Source organism: Sipha flava, unplaced genomic scaffold (genome assembly GCF_003268045.1).
Source record: "Sipha flava isolate LNK unplaced genomic scaffold, YSA_version1 298_pilon_pilon, whole genome shotgun sequence".
NCBI classification, from domain to species: Eukaryota; Metazoa; Arthropoda; class Insecta; order Hemiptera; family Aphididae; genus Sipha; species Sipha flava.
The window spans coordinates 245,294-262,437 of record NW_020272970.1 but is presented as its reverse complement, the minus strand read 5'-3'; the positions used below and the strand labels follow the sequence as shown (position 1 = coordinate 262,437).

Genomic DNA, 17,144 nt, shown 5'->3' with positions numbered 1-17,144 from the left:
TGTTGGCAACACCATTAGTAACATGTTGCCAACAAAATGTTACTTTGTCTGTACCTACCTTAAAACCGACCTTGGTGATCTGATGTGGAGTCTTGTTCATCAGCTGTTCGATGGTCAAAAGTGTAATGCGATAAAAATCCAAGAATGTTTAAATTCGTCGTCGTTATACGTTCATTTTTTTTTCATTTAAATTTTGATGACTCGAAAACTCCTACATACTCGACGGCGCTCGATCGGAAGGCGGTTATTTGTACCCTAGTCAAAGGACACGAGGCCAGTCGTGCCTGTAACCCAAGAATGTACTGCTCGCCCAAATTCTTGCCAAGACTGTCTCGACGGATGTCTATTGTCGGTATTAAAACGTGAAGGCAAAAACTAAACTGGGCAAGTACCCCCTGTTTTTTCTGCCCTTGAGCGGCACTGCGATTACAATATAATACTACAAAAATGATCTGCCAATATTATCTATAATTTAAGAAAAAATAATTACGAAAATTTTATTTAATTTTACCTTCAAATGTATAATAAATAAATAAACAGATTACCTTCAGTAGGCGCCTTAGTATTTGTAACACGAATTAGGTGCGTATGAACACGGTTAGTGCTAACGGCACTTTTCGAATTTTCATTATTAAAAGTGTTTATTCGAACTGTAAGTGAGAATTCCAGAATGAATAATTTATTAAGATCACTATAATTATTTATTATTAGTTTGTTTATATTAAAAAATTCATATACAGGTATTTACTCTGAATCTAATTTTGTTTCTGAAACCGATTGATAGAATTTACATATAGCATTTGTATGTTCTTTGCAAATACGGTTATTACATAACTTACAGCATACCTAAATATGACATACTATTTACGGGAAAAATATCTTTCAACAATCAATAATAGATTTTGCGTCTCGAGCCACTCTTTTTACACGGAGTTAATGTAGTACTTATCCTTGATGAAGATGGATTTATGTTTACTTCAACATCTGTATGGGACTCTGAATCAATCGTTTCGCCTGTATTTGTACGTACAAAATTTGGATCAGCGTTAGTACCCTTAGAATCATATATTTTCTTCTTCTGTTTCATCTAACCAATTACATACATTTTGCATACCTACTTTCAGCCATTATGATGTGAAATAATCAAAAATAAAATGCGAGAAAAATGCATAAACAATAGCTCACTTTGTCGGAAGTTCCGACTAGGAACTGACAATTTTAATCTATTATCATTTCAACACAATACTATGAATTGGGTTATTTTATTTATAAAAAAATGGCAAGGTATGATAACATAAGGTATAAATATATGTCAACAATATAAGAATTAAATAATAGACAATGTTGTCAAAAATAGTATTCCAGTGAGCGTCGCGCTCAAACGCGACTACTGACGGGTTAAGACTTTAAACTTCAGAATATATCAATATGTATATATTATTGTAAGTGTTGTATAATTTATGTACCTCTATTATAATTAGTATTTTAGATAATATATATATATATATATATTATGGTTTTCACTAAGTTTCGGCCTAAATAAATTTAATTAATTTATAATTTGATATTGCAGACAAATTAAATTTATTTGTTATCTTTATTCTAGCCACAGTAAAATAAAACACTTTTATACAGAGCTAAAAACTTTTTATTGTTTTATTAATACATCTATTTTTTTTTATAACAATTATCAATTAAATCGTTTTAATCACGGTAATTATTACAATTATATATTTGGTTAATGCTAATATTTTAAATACTAATCAAGGTGATTTGACAATGATAAAATATTTTCCCTCTCCAACCACTAATAATTATTGAGCAACAGACACATTATTCTCAATAAAATTTATTTATTGAACGTTTTTTAAACATAATTCATCAAGTACATCAAAGTTAAATATTATTTTTAAATCCAGATTACACAATAAAAAAAAAAAAATTAAATAATTCTAATTCTTACATATTATAATTCAAATTGTTTTAACAACTACAATGAAATGCAAATTCAAAACATAAACTTTCACATACTATCGGAAGTTTTCATATGAATTTTCATATGATTACGAATTGACCATTTTCGAGAAAATGACTTGTTACAAATATTACACATAAAATATTTTTCTTCAGTATGAAATTTCATGTGTAATTTCAAGTATGATCGACATGAAAACGATTTATGACATACTTCACACAAATAAGTCATTGTACGGGAATGAATTTTTGCGTGATTTTGTAATGTTCCTAAAAGAGTAAATGATTTATCGCAAATATTGCATACGTGAGGCTTCTCTCCAGTGTGAATTCTTAAATGTAATTTCAAGCATGATTTGTACAAAAATGATTTGTTACACACATTGCACGAATAAGAAGATTTTACAGATTCAACAGCATCATTGTTCTGTTCTACTTCTTCATTATTTGCTGATTTTTGAGTTATGATTACTTGCGTATTATGACTTTTCATGTGTAAGTTCAGGCATGATTTATATAAATAAGATTTATTACACACATCACACGAATAATGCTCTTCAGCTGTATGAATTATCATGTGTGATTGCAGTTGTAATTTCAGATTAAATGATTCAGAACAAACGTCACATAAATAAGGCTTTTCTCGTGTATGTGTCAGCATATGTTGATTAATGTGCGATTTTTGAGAGAACAATTTGTCACAAACATTGCATAAGTAAGGACTTTCCCCGATATGATCCACCATATGTGTTTGCAATTGCACTTTTTGAGTAAAAGATTTGTCACAAACGATACACAAATAAGGGTTCTCCCGAGTATGGGTCATCATGTGTAAAAGTAAAGTACCTTTTTTAGTAAACGCTATATTGCATATTTTGCATTGGTAAGACTTTTTTCCAACATGATTTTTCATGTGCGACTGTATACCTCCTTTTTGTGTAAATGAATCGTTACAAACATTGCATATGTATGACTTTTCTCCAATGTGAATTCTTAAATGAAATTTTAAAGCTATGGGGGAAGTAAAATATTTATTACACTCGTGACACTTCAACTCTACATTTTTGGTATTTTTTTGTTGGTCTTTAAATGCAGTATCTTTAATAACTATACTTTTGTATTCATATTCATCAATTATATCACGCTCAGTTTTTATTTCACAGTTCTTTGCTTCCAACATTGATTCAGTGTTAACCTTTTTCCTGAAAAAATTATTAAAATAATTAATTTTAAGAGACCGACAATTATCTATATTTGATAATCTAGTTCATTAAATGTAATTTAAATATAAATATATATATATATATATATAATTAGAATACAAAAATAAACTTTGTTACTAACTCCATACATATAATAATAATAATAATAATAATAATAATAATACTATATTAATCAATACATAATACACGGATCCCAAAGAGAACCATCAATAACATTTAAAGAAAATAATACTAACATTGAAATATATTAGCAAATAACGTGCTATTTAAATTGAGAACGCAAAAATACCTATTTGGTGAAACTAACTTTACATTCCATCCTACAAACAACAAGCAACATCGTTGGTCAATAATAATAAATTGGTACTAGTAACTGTTGTACTGAAATTGAAGATCGAAAATTAACTCGAAGATTTTTAAACTAATAACGGAAATGTACCAATGATAAACTAATAAAATGTATTACTCAAATACAGTGCTGACTTGGTAAAATTAAAGAAGGGGGACTCTGTTTGCTTTAAAAAAAAGAGCGTTCCCAAAACTTTTTAAGCGTTATAATTATAATGTAATAATAGTAGGGAGACACTAAATTTTTTGAAAATTAGTTAGGGGTACTCCGTCCACTTGCGTCCCCCCACAAGTCGAGTACTGCTCAATTATTGATATCGTATAGAATAAAAGTCATGTGCGATGACAATAAAAATGTATTAAAAGAAAATTATTCGGTTATTTTCAGTTCATTATCATGGGGAATTATTTCAATAAATAGAATAACCAATATGTATGTAATATATGATTACAAATAACCCAAAAATGGAATTTAAGTATTCTGGTTAGGTTAGGATATTTTGATTATTTTTTGTCCGTATGCGTATTCAAAAAAATTGAAAACAACAATTTATCTATGGACAAAGGATATATGATTAAAAAACTCCAATTTTTATAGACATGCTCAAAATACCGTTTCAACAAAATTTTAACTAGACAATACTACACAATATTTACTGCGATGCACTATAAAAAATAAAATATAAGATAAGCATCTGAAGCAAAGACTTGATCTTTATACAGCCCTAAATGAAATAAAGATCTTACTAATCTAATTTGAGCTAAACCCGGTGATGTGTATGAGAGTCTATTCATATGGAACCTTGGTTATTTTGGTAATCGAGCAAATTAGATCACCAAATACATATGAATATAGTGGTCTATTGCTCGATACATATATATATAGTTAAATATATAACAATTTTGATAAAATACAAAATAATGATGTCGTATACAACCATAGGTGTTTCTAATACACATTCAATGAATGACTTATAACCAAGACCATTCAGTAGATATTCAACAATTTATTTAAATGAAGTTAAAGAAAATATTATTATTATGTTATTATAATAATGTACATATTTTGATAATTTAAATTTTTTCTGGAATATTACAGTACATAATTTCTTGATAATATTAATCAATTGAATAATTTTTTACTGATTTTGAGCAATTGGTCAGGAATTATTAATACTAATAATTTAACAATTGCGTTTGATCACTAACTACGTGAGATTATATTTTACGGTTAGGCATCAAATCTGTCACGATTATGTTTTCTCCTTGATCGTATTATTCTGACCAAGAGATGCATCAAAACTAAATATCACTTCAGTGACTCAATGTATGTAAGTCATCCGCCTTTGGCGTTTAGATTCATGGACTTATACATTTCGCACCGTAAGATCACATGATTTATTAAACCAATATACTTTGCTAAAACCAACCACGAAGAATCTGTGATGGCCGAAGATTTTAAACTGCAATAAAAAAAAAGTTAACATTTTATTAACATTTTCGAGAAGACAGTAGCGCGCCAATGAGGATTTTTTAGAAGTAGCTTCTTTATGACAAAAATTAATTGGCATGTGGTGTCGTGCAACAACTTTTATACGAAATTTTACCATTCGAAACAGGAAATACGACTACGTCAATACGAGTAAAAATATTAAACTTGAAATTTATTTAATTAAATTAGTACTAGTATATTACAGTAAAATCTCGATAAGACGGAAATCCCAGTATTACTGAACATTTTTTTTTTAGTTTCCTTTCAAATTACATATAATTAACTAATCCCTTCAAGATGGAAACCCCGTTAACACGGAAAAATATCATGGTCCCAAGGGGTTCGGTCTTATCGAGGTTTTACTAAATAATCAAAAATAATAACAAATTTAAATTATAAAAATTGTTAATTTAAGATGAATATACACGTATATGTTATATTATTTTATCAGAATCAGTTCGATTAGTATTTAAGTATTTAATAAAGCTTCGTAATAATTGAGTTTTTAATTGAGATATTTTTTAAATTTTTGTAATTATATAACTTAGCTTAAATTTCTTAAGACCGTATAAAATTGATCTCAAATATAAGTTCCAAAAATCGATTATTGAAACAAAAATATCAACTGAGATTTCTACAGAAATATAAGAAACAAATGACATTTTATAATAGTTTTTTCTAATGCACTTGAAGGAATCAATTATCTAGTTACTATAGTATAATTAATAGTTATACGTAGGGCTAGGGACTTCATGCCCTTAAAAACCTTAAAATATTTATGCATTTATACCCTAAAGAATCAATAAATATGCTATTAAAGTATGTATTTAAAAAAATTATATTTGTAATAATTTTTTTTTTTTTATAATTTTAACAAAATATATACAATCTGTACCCATTAGGCACAATTAGAATATGTGATATAATATTTTGTACATGAAATCGTGAGGGAAGAAGCCAACCAGTGAAGATACTACCTAATTGTATATATATATATATATATATATATATATATATTTTAAATTATTTGGATTATTCATTTAGTAAACCACGACACCAATTTCTTTTTAGTCGACCTGTGGGGTTGCCTGGAATTGTACGAGAAGCTAAATTGGATATAAGGGGATTAGGATAATATGGAAGTCTGTTATGGAATCTTTTGTAATATGTTATGGCTTCAGCATGAACAGTTTTTATGTTTAGATCTGTGTGCAGAGAGTAGTTGGAGACATATGGTGGGGCTTTAGTGATTAATCTTAAAATTTTATTTTGAACGGTTTGAACTTTATTTACATTAGTTACTTTTGCATTGCCCCACAATTGTAGGCCATAAGTCCACATGGGCTTGATTAATGATTTATATATGAGAAGTTTGGTGTTTAATTTAGTGTGCTTGTTAGATATTAGTGGTTTTACTGAGCGTAGTCGTTCGTTTAGGGCGAGTTTTTTTAGCTTTAATATGAGGTCCCTAGATCAGGCGACGATCAAAGATTAAGCCTAAGTATTTAACAAATTGGGATGAAGGGATTGGTATGTTATTAAGACTTCTGGGCAGGGAGGGAGACGAAGAATGAATGTAGTATGAATTGATTTTGTTTGGTTGACTTTAACTCGCCATTTATCATACCAGACAGACATTAGGTTAAGGTGGTTTTGAAGGATTAAAGAAGCAATGTGAGGGTCTTCATGTACTGATATAATTGCCTTATCATCCGCAAATTCAGCTACAGATGTTGTTGGAGAGGTAGGTTGGTCTGCTATACATTGTATAGCATAGGTGAAAGAATGCCACCCTGAGGGACTCCTGCGCTAATTTTTTCAATATTTGAAAAGGAAGAGCCAAACATGACTTGGAAGTGACGATCCGTAAGGTAAGACTTAATGAGTAAGAAATATTTTGTGGGAAGAAAAGCTTTTAGCTTAATTAGTAGCCATTCATGCCAAACCCTGTCAAAGGTTTATGAGACATCAAGGAACACGCACGAGCAGTATTTTTTCTTTTCAAAAGAACGAAAGCCAAATTGCGTGTTCGGAATTATGTTGTTTGAAAAAATGTATGGCAAAATTCTTTTAAGAATAAGCCTTTCAACAATTTTTGCGAAAAGAGCAAAAGACTCATAGGTCGATATAAAGAGAGAATATCAGGTGGTTTTTTTGGTTTTGGAAATACAATTATTATTGAAAATTTCCAAAGTTGCGGGAAGTAAGCTAGTCTTAGGGAGGCATTTATCAGAACTGTTAGCAAGACAATTGCTCTTTTTGGGAGGCATTTGGCAACTTCCGCAGTTATTAGATCATAACCAGGGGATTTTTTAAGACTGTAGTTTTGAATTGCATTTTTAATATCATTGGGAGTAAAATATTTCGATGGGAGAGTAGGTGGAAGAGGGCTGTCAAGAAATCTGTTAACTAAAGCTGTGTGATGGGGAATGTGGGGTGAAGATTTTTGCTAGGTGATTTTTCAACAATTCAGCTTTAACAGCGTCTGTAGAAGCTAATCCACCGAATGGATTTATAAGCGGAGTATTCGGAGCTTGGTATTGCAGGGACTTTTTTGTGGCTTGCCAAAGGCAATTGTCTTTCGATGACAAATTTGCAAGGTAGTTGGTTTGTGCTTGATTTTTGTGACTAGAAAGAATTTTTTTTAGAGAGTTTGCCAGGTTGTTGAAATTACGCTTGAGAGATAGGAGGCGATATCGTTGATATAGGGCCCTTGCTCTGCGTTTGTTAGCTATTAATATGCGAATGTATTCAGAGATCGAAGGGGAGTGGTTAAAGTGTTGCCTGTGTGAAGTCCTAGCATCCCATGCTGCAGTTTGAATAACATTCGTGAAATTATTAATGGCATCATTAATTTCTTGGGTGGTTTTAAGACTAATTTTAAGGTTAATGTTTCGATCAACCAAGTCATGGAATTTTTGCTTATCAGTGGTCGAGTGGAAAAACTTTGGTGGACAAGAATGAATTGGAGGAGCAGCACTAACAGTTATATTTATAATAATTAATTAAATAAAAAAAATTTAACTAGTAATAAATTATAATAATATTTTTATATATGATAGGTATGATGATCTGAGATAATTTTTTTCTTTTTTTTCAAATTTTTTTTCGTCTTATATTGAGTTTTTATCTAAAACAAAATACTTAAAATGGTTTTAAAAGTAATGCAACGATTATCACAAAATAAGAAATTAATGAAATCTAGTTGATAAATTCAAAGGGAGGTCATTTTTTAAATTTCTTTACAGTTTTCTCAATAAATAAAAAACAATTTTGGATGCCTATATTTTTTTCTTTCTTTGAAAGGTAGAACATTATACCTAAATAAGTAACCTACGTTATTAAGAAATTTAGTTTATCTACTATAACAACCATATTTAGAAATACAGTCGAGTCGCGATAACTCGAAGTTGAAGGGGGATAAAAATTCACTTCGAGATATGTATATATTATTCGAGATATCTAACTAATTTATATGGGAAGAATTTTCTAGAGGAATAAAACACAATTCAAGCTATAAGTTTTTTGAGTTATCTCGACTCAACTGTATTAAACTAATTTATCAGTCCTCTTTTACTCAAAATTGTTTTAAACATAGCAATGGTACAATTTTAAGAGATCCATACCATACCACTTTCATCCATTCATCCCACACAAGAGTAATAACTCACCTGCTCTAGGCTCTAATTTATACACACAGTATAACTTTATAACATCAAAATAATCCGCTAAAATTATCAAAACAATTATCTATAAATACTATGGTAAAGTAGACTTTATTAAAATAAAAAAGTAATATAAAACAGTAGGCAAGGAAAAAAATGGATTATTGTGGGACAGGCTTAAAAAAATGAAACATAATACGTCTCGTAGAACTTTTGTCGAGACAACGGAACCCAAAGCTAAAATAAATATAATCCTGTGTAATAAATCATCCTAAATAGAAAGAGTTATAATATAATGAGAATCTATTATTCACTTAATATTATAGGAAGACATTTCACAAATAAGTTAACATATTATGGGTATTGTCTGGACGTTGTCAGATACGACTAAAAAACTGAGAATCAATAATATACAAAAAGTTATCCAATTATCCAGATGACCGGAAATTGTATAGGATATCCGAAAATTTTTAAAATAAAAATATATAGCTTACATACGTGGTTCATTTTACTAATAATTTTAAAAACAAAATTGCAAGCAAATAACCTCCAAAAAAAAAAAAAAAAAATAAAAAAATAATAAATTTAAACTTGTATATGCGCAATTGTATAAGTTGACTTATATAACATAAGTTTTATGTTTCTTAGACAATATTAATAATTTAAGGATAATTTACTGACATCATTAAAAACAATCATATTCCAAAGTTTTATGCAGATTTCATAAAAATTTACAAGCATAACGACTACCTAAAATTCAACTTAGACTTGGTTAATATTTATTGAAAATAATGTTTCTTATATCTAAGTCATGTTTAAATAATTTTTTTTCTTTCAAATAAATAGTTATAACAACAATCATAATGTAAATTATTACATTGAAACCCCATATACTCAAAATCTTTACTATAAAAACAATAAATTAAAAGTGACACTTGTTAAATAAAAATGGCTAATTGGAAAAAAATGTAAAAAATCGAAAATATCTAGGAAGTGGAGATAAGATTGTGAGTACAATGGAAAAAATTAATTAATTTGATCAAATAATGAAATTATAAAACATAATACAAAGTTTTGTATTTTTTAAATTCAAAAATGAAAAATTACTTTTTTTAGTTCTCATTTTTAATGGGAGTGCGTTATATATTTTTTCTATCCTTGTGTACTTCACTCTTGATCCTCCTAAACGGCTAGACTGATTTTTATTAATTTTAGTGTGCGCGATTCAGTTGATTCAAGAATAGTTAAAATTCACAATTTGATCCGAATGTTATACGCTCACACAAAACAGGTTAACATGTTTTTTAGAACAGGACAACGTTTTTCAGTCCTCTAGATATTTTTATAAAATGTTACAATGATTTCAGTGAAATTGGATTTTTTTTTAGATTTTTTAGATTTTTAGATTCCATCAAAATTGTTCAAAACATACAGTATATATATATACTTCATCAACTACAAAATCACACAAATGTAGTCTTCAGAGAGTTGTATAAAGAACTAATATTTAAATTTAAATATCTTAAATACTATTTTGACAATATTAAAATAGGCTTAGCCATACTTTTTTTGTATAGTCAATAACAATACTATAATAAATTATTGAGTTTTATTTAAAAAGAGTTATTGATTAATATTTAATAACATAATACTCACTCTGTTTGCAATAACTTATTGTCGTCATCAATAATATGTATTTTTTCATCTTTGATTTCCTCTTTTATGGGTAAGTTAAGTAAATCCTTATCACATCTATTAAGTGGAACAATCAATACTTTAGAATTTTCAAGTACATAGTTATATCTAAAAGTAAAAACAAGATACAAGTTAGATAAATTATTTCATTACTCATTTTTACCAAAATCATAAAATAGGTAAATTTTCTAGCAATGATTTATTTATTCATTTCAAACAGTTAATTAAGCTAATAAAAACAAATAGGATTGCAAAAGATTTATTAGAAATTCAACAATAGGAATAAATTAACAGTTAAAATATTTTTTTTTTTTTATTTTTTTTTTTTAGAACCTTTAGTTATTAACTATTACAGTTCAACAATTACAGATAGTGATTACATAAACCAATTAAGAAATTAAAATAACATTGAGGCAATAGCAATTGGTGATAACTAAACGTTAAGTATACAAAAGGTGTTGATAAGAAATAATGATTATTAATTTGGATTCGGGAAGATATAATTAAGGAGAGACGGTATTATTAGATAAGTAATGAGTTTAAGAGTGTGAATAAAAGTGAAATTAATGAAGTAATGAGGGAATGTAATTGTGTAACAAATTGAGATAAAATATTTAATATAGATTCATCATTAGAATTGTTTGAAGTTGCTTCTGTGTATGTCTTGGCCCTGGATTTTTCTTTGTGTCGGGTGTGCGTGGACAGGGACTCCACTGTGACTGGCAAGATCTTCTTTGAGGGCACTAATGGTGGTACAGGTGGTGTGGTCTTGAGGTGACCATTCTTATGATTTTTACGATAAGTGTTCATAAATTTCTTTAATGAAGGACAACCTTTAAAGTTCGCGGTATGTGCGCCAGAACATAACGCACACTTTGCAGGTAGTTCCGAAGATTTGACACAGTCCTTGGTGAATTGGTTGTTGCCGCATTTGACACAACGTGGTGATTCGCTACAGTAGGAGCGAGTGTGACCGTATCGCTGACATTGTTTATATTGAGGAAGGTAACGGGATTGATGGGGATTTTCGACAACTATTTTGGAGTTAAGGAGAGAGGATATTTGGAAGATACTCTGGTTAAAATCCCTTGCTTCTAGGACAACGGTGAATAGAGATAGAGCTTGTTTACTAATTCTGTGGCGGACGTTTAGCACACTTAAGATTGAGAAGCCCAAATCCCGGAGGGCCTTCTCTATATTTCAACAGGAATAGTAGAATGCAGATTACGGATAAAAACTTTGAAAGGGCGGATATGACGGGGTGCCCACGTATGGCATTCTAAATCCGATTCGTTGCAGTAATCGACTAGTTTATTGTAACCATCAAAATTATGAGGTTTGATAATAAGAGAGGAACCCTTGGCGGTAGCCGTAAAGAACAGTTAAAATATAATTAACATAACTGGTTTCTATATTAATCTCAAGGACTTATTTTTATGATATTATTAAATATACTCACTTAGATTTTATAGAAGAATTTTCAATATCTTGATATTTTTCCATATTAGAAAGTACAGCCTCTTTGATTGCCATTGATTACTGTGAACATAAAATAATTTATAATAATTAAAAAAATTGTTATTAAGTACACATTTATTTTGTTAATAATTGTTTTAAAAAAAATTTGTATATAAATATTAAACAATGTATAAGGAATTTTCTAGAGCAAAAGCAAGTAAAAATACAAAAATAAAAAACAATCTAAATTAAAAAAAATGTGTAGAGTTAAAAATCAAAATCTATTATAAAATAATAAATAAAAATATATTGTATTCACATGTCAATAATTTCTATCTTAAAGTAAAGGTTACAGTTATTTAATATTGTGACAATATTCAAATTATATATAGGTATTAAATTAATGTGTTAAATTATACTATGTAAAATATACAGTTGTACCTATAATCTAAAAAAACACAAAAATCCAACTACAGAAAAAAGCTATTAAAATAGATATTAAAACATTTGTACAAAAGCAATGAAAATTAAATTATTTTGAGGTTTTAAAGAGTATTTTAAAATAAAATTTGAAATTCTCTTTTTACCCTCTATCAAATATATGTACTACAAACTTCTAATAAAAATAATTTTAGTATTCTTATTTTATAAAAGATCTTGTAAGTATATGACCATATAATATAATTTTTGTACTATAAACTTAAATTAGTAAAATATGTGAGGAAGTGGTAGAAACCTCCAAGTGGTGTCCCTGGAAACAGCGAATTTATCATATACTAAGATTCCAACAGAATATTTATACAATGCAAAATTCGCTAGCCAATTCTACTATCCACAGTGAAGTGGTAAAACATTGCTTTTCAGGACCAAGTTTGACGTTGGTACCGACACGAGAAGAAGAAGAAATAAAATATGTATATTTTAAATTTTAATGATTAAAAAAAAATTTCTTATTTTCTCGTATTTCTTTTTTTTTATAAAATATTAAATAATTTAAGTGTCATATTTCACTAAAACTACAATACTATTCTAATAGCTTTCAAATTTTTAAACATGCATTAATTAACTAAAATTAATAAATACAAAATTAAACAAAAAGCCATTAAACATTTCATACGAATCATATTAGTTATTCATTAGACTATATAAAGGAAACAAATGTTTATAAAATCTGTACTCTCATTATGCGTTTTACATTACGTTTTTTTTTGTAACTTTTTGTAAGTATTGCTTTCTCCTTCTAATTGTAGATTGTTAAGATCTCTTGGTTTGATAATAGTTTTATTCGAAGCCATTTCTTTATATATTTTTCTTTTTTAAAAAAAAAAAAAAAATTGATAAATAATTATGGGAAAATGTTGTGGAAGTATTGTAGTCCACAGTTAATTCTCTAATGATAATTTAGTATACAAATTCAAACATTTTAAACTTTTAAATAACATCAAGTAAAATATTTTATGTCAATAAATACAATCAAAATCAATATCAAAACTTATTTTTGACTCTCTAGCATTTTTTATACTGATTTTCACCAATATGATCAAGCAATATACACAAAATACAAAAACATATTTTATTATTTTTAAATTATAAACATGATAAGTACTCATAATACTCAAAAACTAAAAGCATATTATATATGAACATTAAAATATATTCATATTTATTTTTTTATATACGTTCAATTATTATTCCCAGCAATTTTATCAGAAAATAGTAAAATTCCTAATACAATTTATTTTAAATATAATTCAATATTTTTTTTTCAGTTCTGTGCGGACAGTCCAATAGTGCGCACACAATATACTCACTCCCGAGTTATGTTCAATTTGTACTTCGGTTCCATGTGGAAATACTTATATTCAACGCCGATTGATTCAACAACCTCATTAATTCTGTCAATTCTGTTTTCTTTTTCTTTTAATAACCCAGGACTTCAAACAATAAATCAGCAAAATTAAGTAATATTATTCATTTTAATATAATTATAATTAATATTAGCAAAACACAGTGTCGCGAAATCTAATAAATACACAGACAAGGCACCGCCACGTGCGGTGACCTTTGGACTGCAGATAACACTGTAATTATGCCATCTAATCAAACAACTGTAAAAGCATAATTGTAACTATACCAAAGAAAAGTGGAGCAAATTCCTGTGAGCAGTTTAGAACATTGAGCTTACTGACACATGTCTCAAAAATCCTAATAAAAATAATAAATCGAGGAATAGAAGAAAAAGTGGAACAATACTTAAAAAATGATCAATATGGATTCAGAAGACAAAAAGGTACACGAGAAGCAATTTTAGGATTGTGAGTGCTAATTGATAAACAGATCGATAGAAATAAAATCACATATTTGGCCTCCATAGACCTGGAAAAGGCCTTCAATAAAATAAATTGGAATAAGATGCTGCATATATTACGAGAAATAGGTATTGAACAACAAGACCTACGAATCATTCACAATCTGTACAAGAACCAGACAGCCTGCATTAAAAAAGGAAAAATCACAACTAACGCTCAAATAAAAAAAGGAGTCCGACAAGTGTGTACGCTATCACCACCACACTTTAACTGCTACATCGAAAAAGCTATATATATAGTGAAAGCAAAGCTAACAAGATTAAATATTGGGATCAAAATTGGTGGAAAAATCGTTTCAATGATACGATTTGCTGACGACATTGTGGTAATAGCTGAGAGTGAAGGTGACATACAGCGTGCAGTTGAAGAAATGGATGAAATACTCAGAACATCAGAAATGAAAATAAATAGTACAAAAACGAAGATCTTATTCTGTGCCAGAAACCCAAAAGTAAAAGATGATGTATATATTGGTAATCAAAAACTGGAACAGATAGAAGAAATGGTATACCTTGGAAGTAAAATCACATCTGATGGCAATAGTGTCCACGAGATTAAACAATGCATAGCATTAGCAAAAATTGCCTTTAGTAAAAAACATAAGTTGCTCACTTCAAAAAAGATACATCTTAATATCAAAAAGAGACTCATAAAAACATATGTATGGAGTATTGCAACATATGGATGTGAAACTAGGGTAATAAATGATACAGAAAAGAAAAAAATAGAAGCGTTCAAAATGTGGTGCTGGATGCGTACGGAAAGGATAAGTTGGATAGAGCGGAAAACGAATGAAGTACTTAGAACAGTGGGAGAAAAACGTACACTCATAGATGCGATTAGAGGAAGATGCTGGAAAATGGTTGGACATGCCCTGAGACACCTGGAAAAATTGCATAATGTAATATTGGAGGGTATGATAGAAGGAAAGAAAACTGCAGGACGTCGGCGGAACTCGTATATAGGACAAATTAAAATCGATGCAAAAGTCAAAACCTTCAAAAAACTCAAAGAAAAGGCGAGGAATCGGTTTGAATGGAGAATTGGAGTTGTAAACCAACCTTCGGATTGAAAAAAAAAAAAAAAAATGAAACAACTCTAAATCGCACCGTACTGACAATTAAAATCAAAAATAATTAAATTATTAAAGATAACAAAACAAATTCAACAAACGAAAATAAACGTATCTTTTAGACCACTTCTTCCCCACTGCAATCACCTTCTGCCATAAACATAAAGAAATCTTAGTTATTAGTCACGCCAAACCGCTTCTCTATCCTTTTTACCGAACAATCTAAAATCGACGATAATAATGATAATGACAATATTACCGATTCAAAAGAAACTTTTAATCAGGAGCACTCGAACACCACTAACCATACACCAAAAACCATTCTTCCTCTAACCATCTTTATTAAAGGTGTTCTCGACTTCATAGCATTAAGAAATTATGTAAAGAACATCATTGAACCAGACAGCTTCTCATGCAAATAAAATTCGATACACCTAAAAATTTAGAATTCAGACACCCCAGACAGTTATAGAAAATTAATCCATTATTTAAAAAATATCAATGCTCAGTATCATACTTACCAATTACAATCTGATATATTCCTAAGAGTTGTTATCAGAAACCTACACCCAACCACACCAGAAGCTGATATTGTCCATGCGATAGAAGAAAACGATCATTCAATAAGAAATGTTACCAATGTTAAACATCACCTAACAAAAACTCCACTGCCCTTGTTCTTTATTGACATCGATCCAAAAGGAAATGATAATGATATTTTCGCTATTACTTTTTTGCTACATACCAAAGTTAAAATCGAAGAGCCCTTCAACACAATACAAAAACCACAATGTCAAAATTACCAGAGCTATGGCCATACCTGAATTTACTGCGAGCATCTACCTTTGTGCGTCAAGTATGGAGAAGATCACCACTTCTCCACTTGCCTAAAATCAAATGACTTTCCAGCAAAATGCGCCCTATGCAAAGGGACACACCCAAGCAATTATAAAGGCTGCACAATATGCAAGCAACTCAGGTGTAAACAATGTAAATAAAATAACATCTCAAATAAATCATCTCAACAAACACCACCATCCAACTTCTCAAGAAACCCAGAACACCACCACTAACAACAGTCAGCCAACGAAAATTCGACTATACCACGTTTGTATGCCAAAGTAACTGAGGGTCACCAATCTCCTAATTTAAAAAATACTCCAACTAACAACAATGAAATCTCTCTTCTCAAATTTATTGCTGAATTTAAATTGATTATTAACCCCCTCATATCTTTCCTTACCACTGTCCTCTCAAGTCACATAAAACCAAATAATGTCAACTAATAAAATAACATCAAACTCACTCCTCATCTCAACTTGGAACTCAAATAGTCTAATGAAACATAAAAATGAGCTATTAACCGCCCTCCAAAATAATAGGATTGACATTGCACTCATTTCTGAAATGCATTTCACTCACTCATCACATTTTAGCTCACCCGATTTCCAAACTTTCAAAACCAATCACCCAGAAAATACAGCACACGCAGGAGCTGCAGTCATTATAAGATCAACGCTATTATTCTTACCTCTACCACCTTATCAAACGGATCATATACAGTCTTGCGGTATATCCCTAATATTAAACAATATTCCTATAAATATTTATGCAGTATATTGTCCACCACCCCACGCAATCTCTATAAACCAATTAAATGACATCTTCGACGTTATTGGAAATAAATTTATAATAGAAGGTGATATAAACGCAAAAAATACGCAGTGGGGCTGTCGTGTAAATAACCCTCACGGAAACACCCTCAAAACTCTAATGAACTCTCTAAACTTTAAAATACATGCTCCTTCTTTGCTGACCTATAGGCCCACTTTACCCAGGAAAAGACCA

The 17,144-nt window shown here is 29.4% G+C and overlaps 2 protein-coding genes across 10 annotated transcripts in view; one reads left to right on the top strand and one right to left on the bottom strand.

Moving 5' to 3' along the window:
* Positions 1-1,913: 1,913 nt before the first annotated feature.
* Positions 1,914-17,144, bottom strand: part of LOC112685898 (gastrula zinc finger protein XlCGF57.1-like) — a 67,858-nt gene continuing 52,627 nt past the window's right edge. For 8 of the 9 annotated variants that reach the window (XM_025557943.1, XM_025557936.1, XM_025557941.1 and 5 more), the window contains 3 exons: positions 11,857-11,936; positions 10,359-10,505; positions 1,914-3,176 (listed from right to left, as the gene is read on the bottom strand). In XM_025557943.1, the coding sequence (XP_025413728.1) occupies positions 2,024-3,176; positions 10,359-10,505; positions 11,857-11,930 (1,374 nt within the window). In that variant the 5' untranslated portion in view covers positions 11,931-11,936 and the 3' untranslated portion in view covers positions 1,914-2,023. Of the gene's footprint in view, positions 3,177-10,358; positions 10,506-11,856; positions 11,937-13,055; positions 13,167-17,144 lie in introns of all 9 variants that reach the window. The other variant, XM_025557934.1, reaches the window with a different exon arrangement.
* Positions 14,268-15,296, top strand: LOC112685915. Its single transcript, XM_025557964.1, has one exon. The coding sequence runs from the start codon at positions 14,268-14,270 to the stop codon at positions 15,294-15,296; it is 1,029 nt and encodes a 342-aa protein (XP_025413749.1).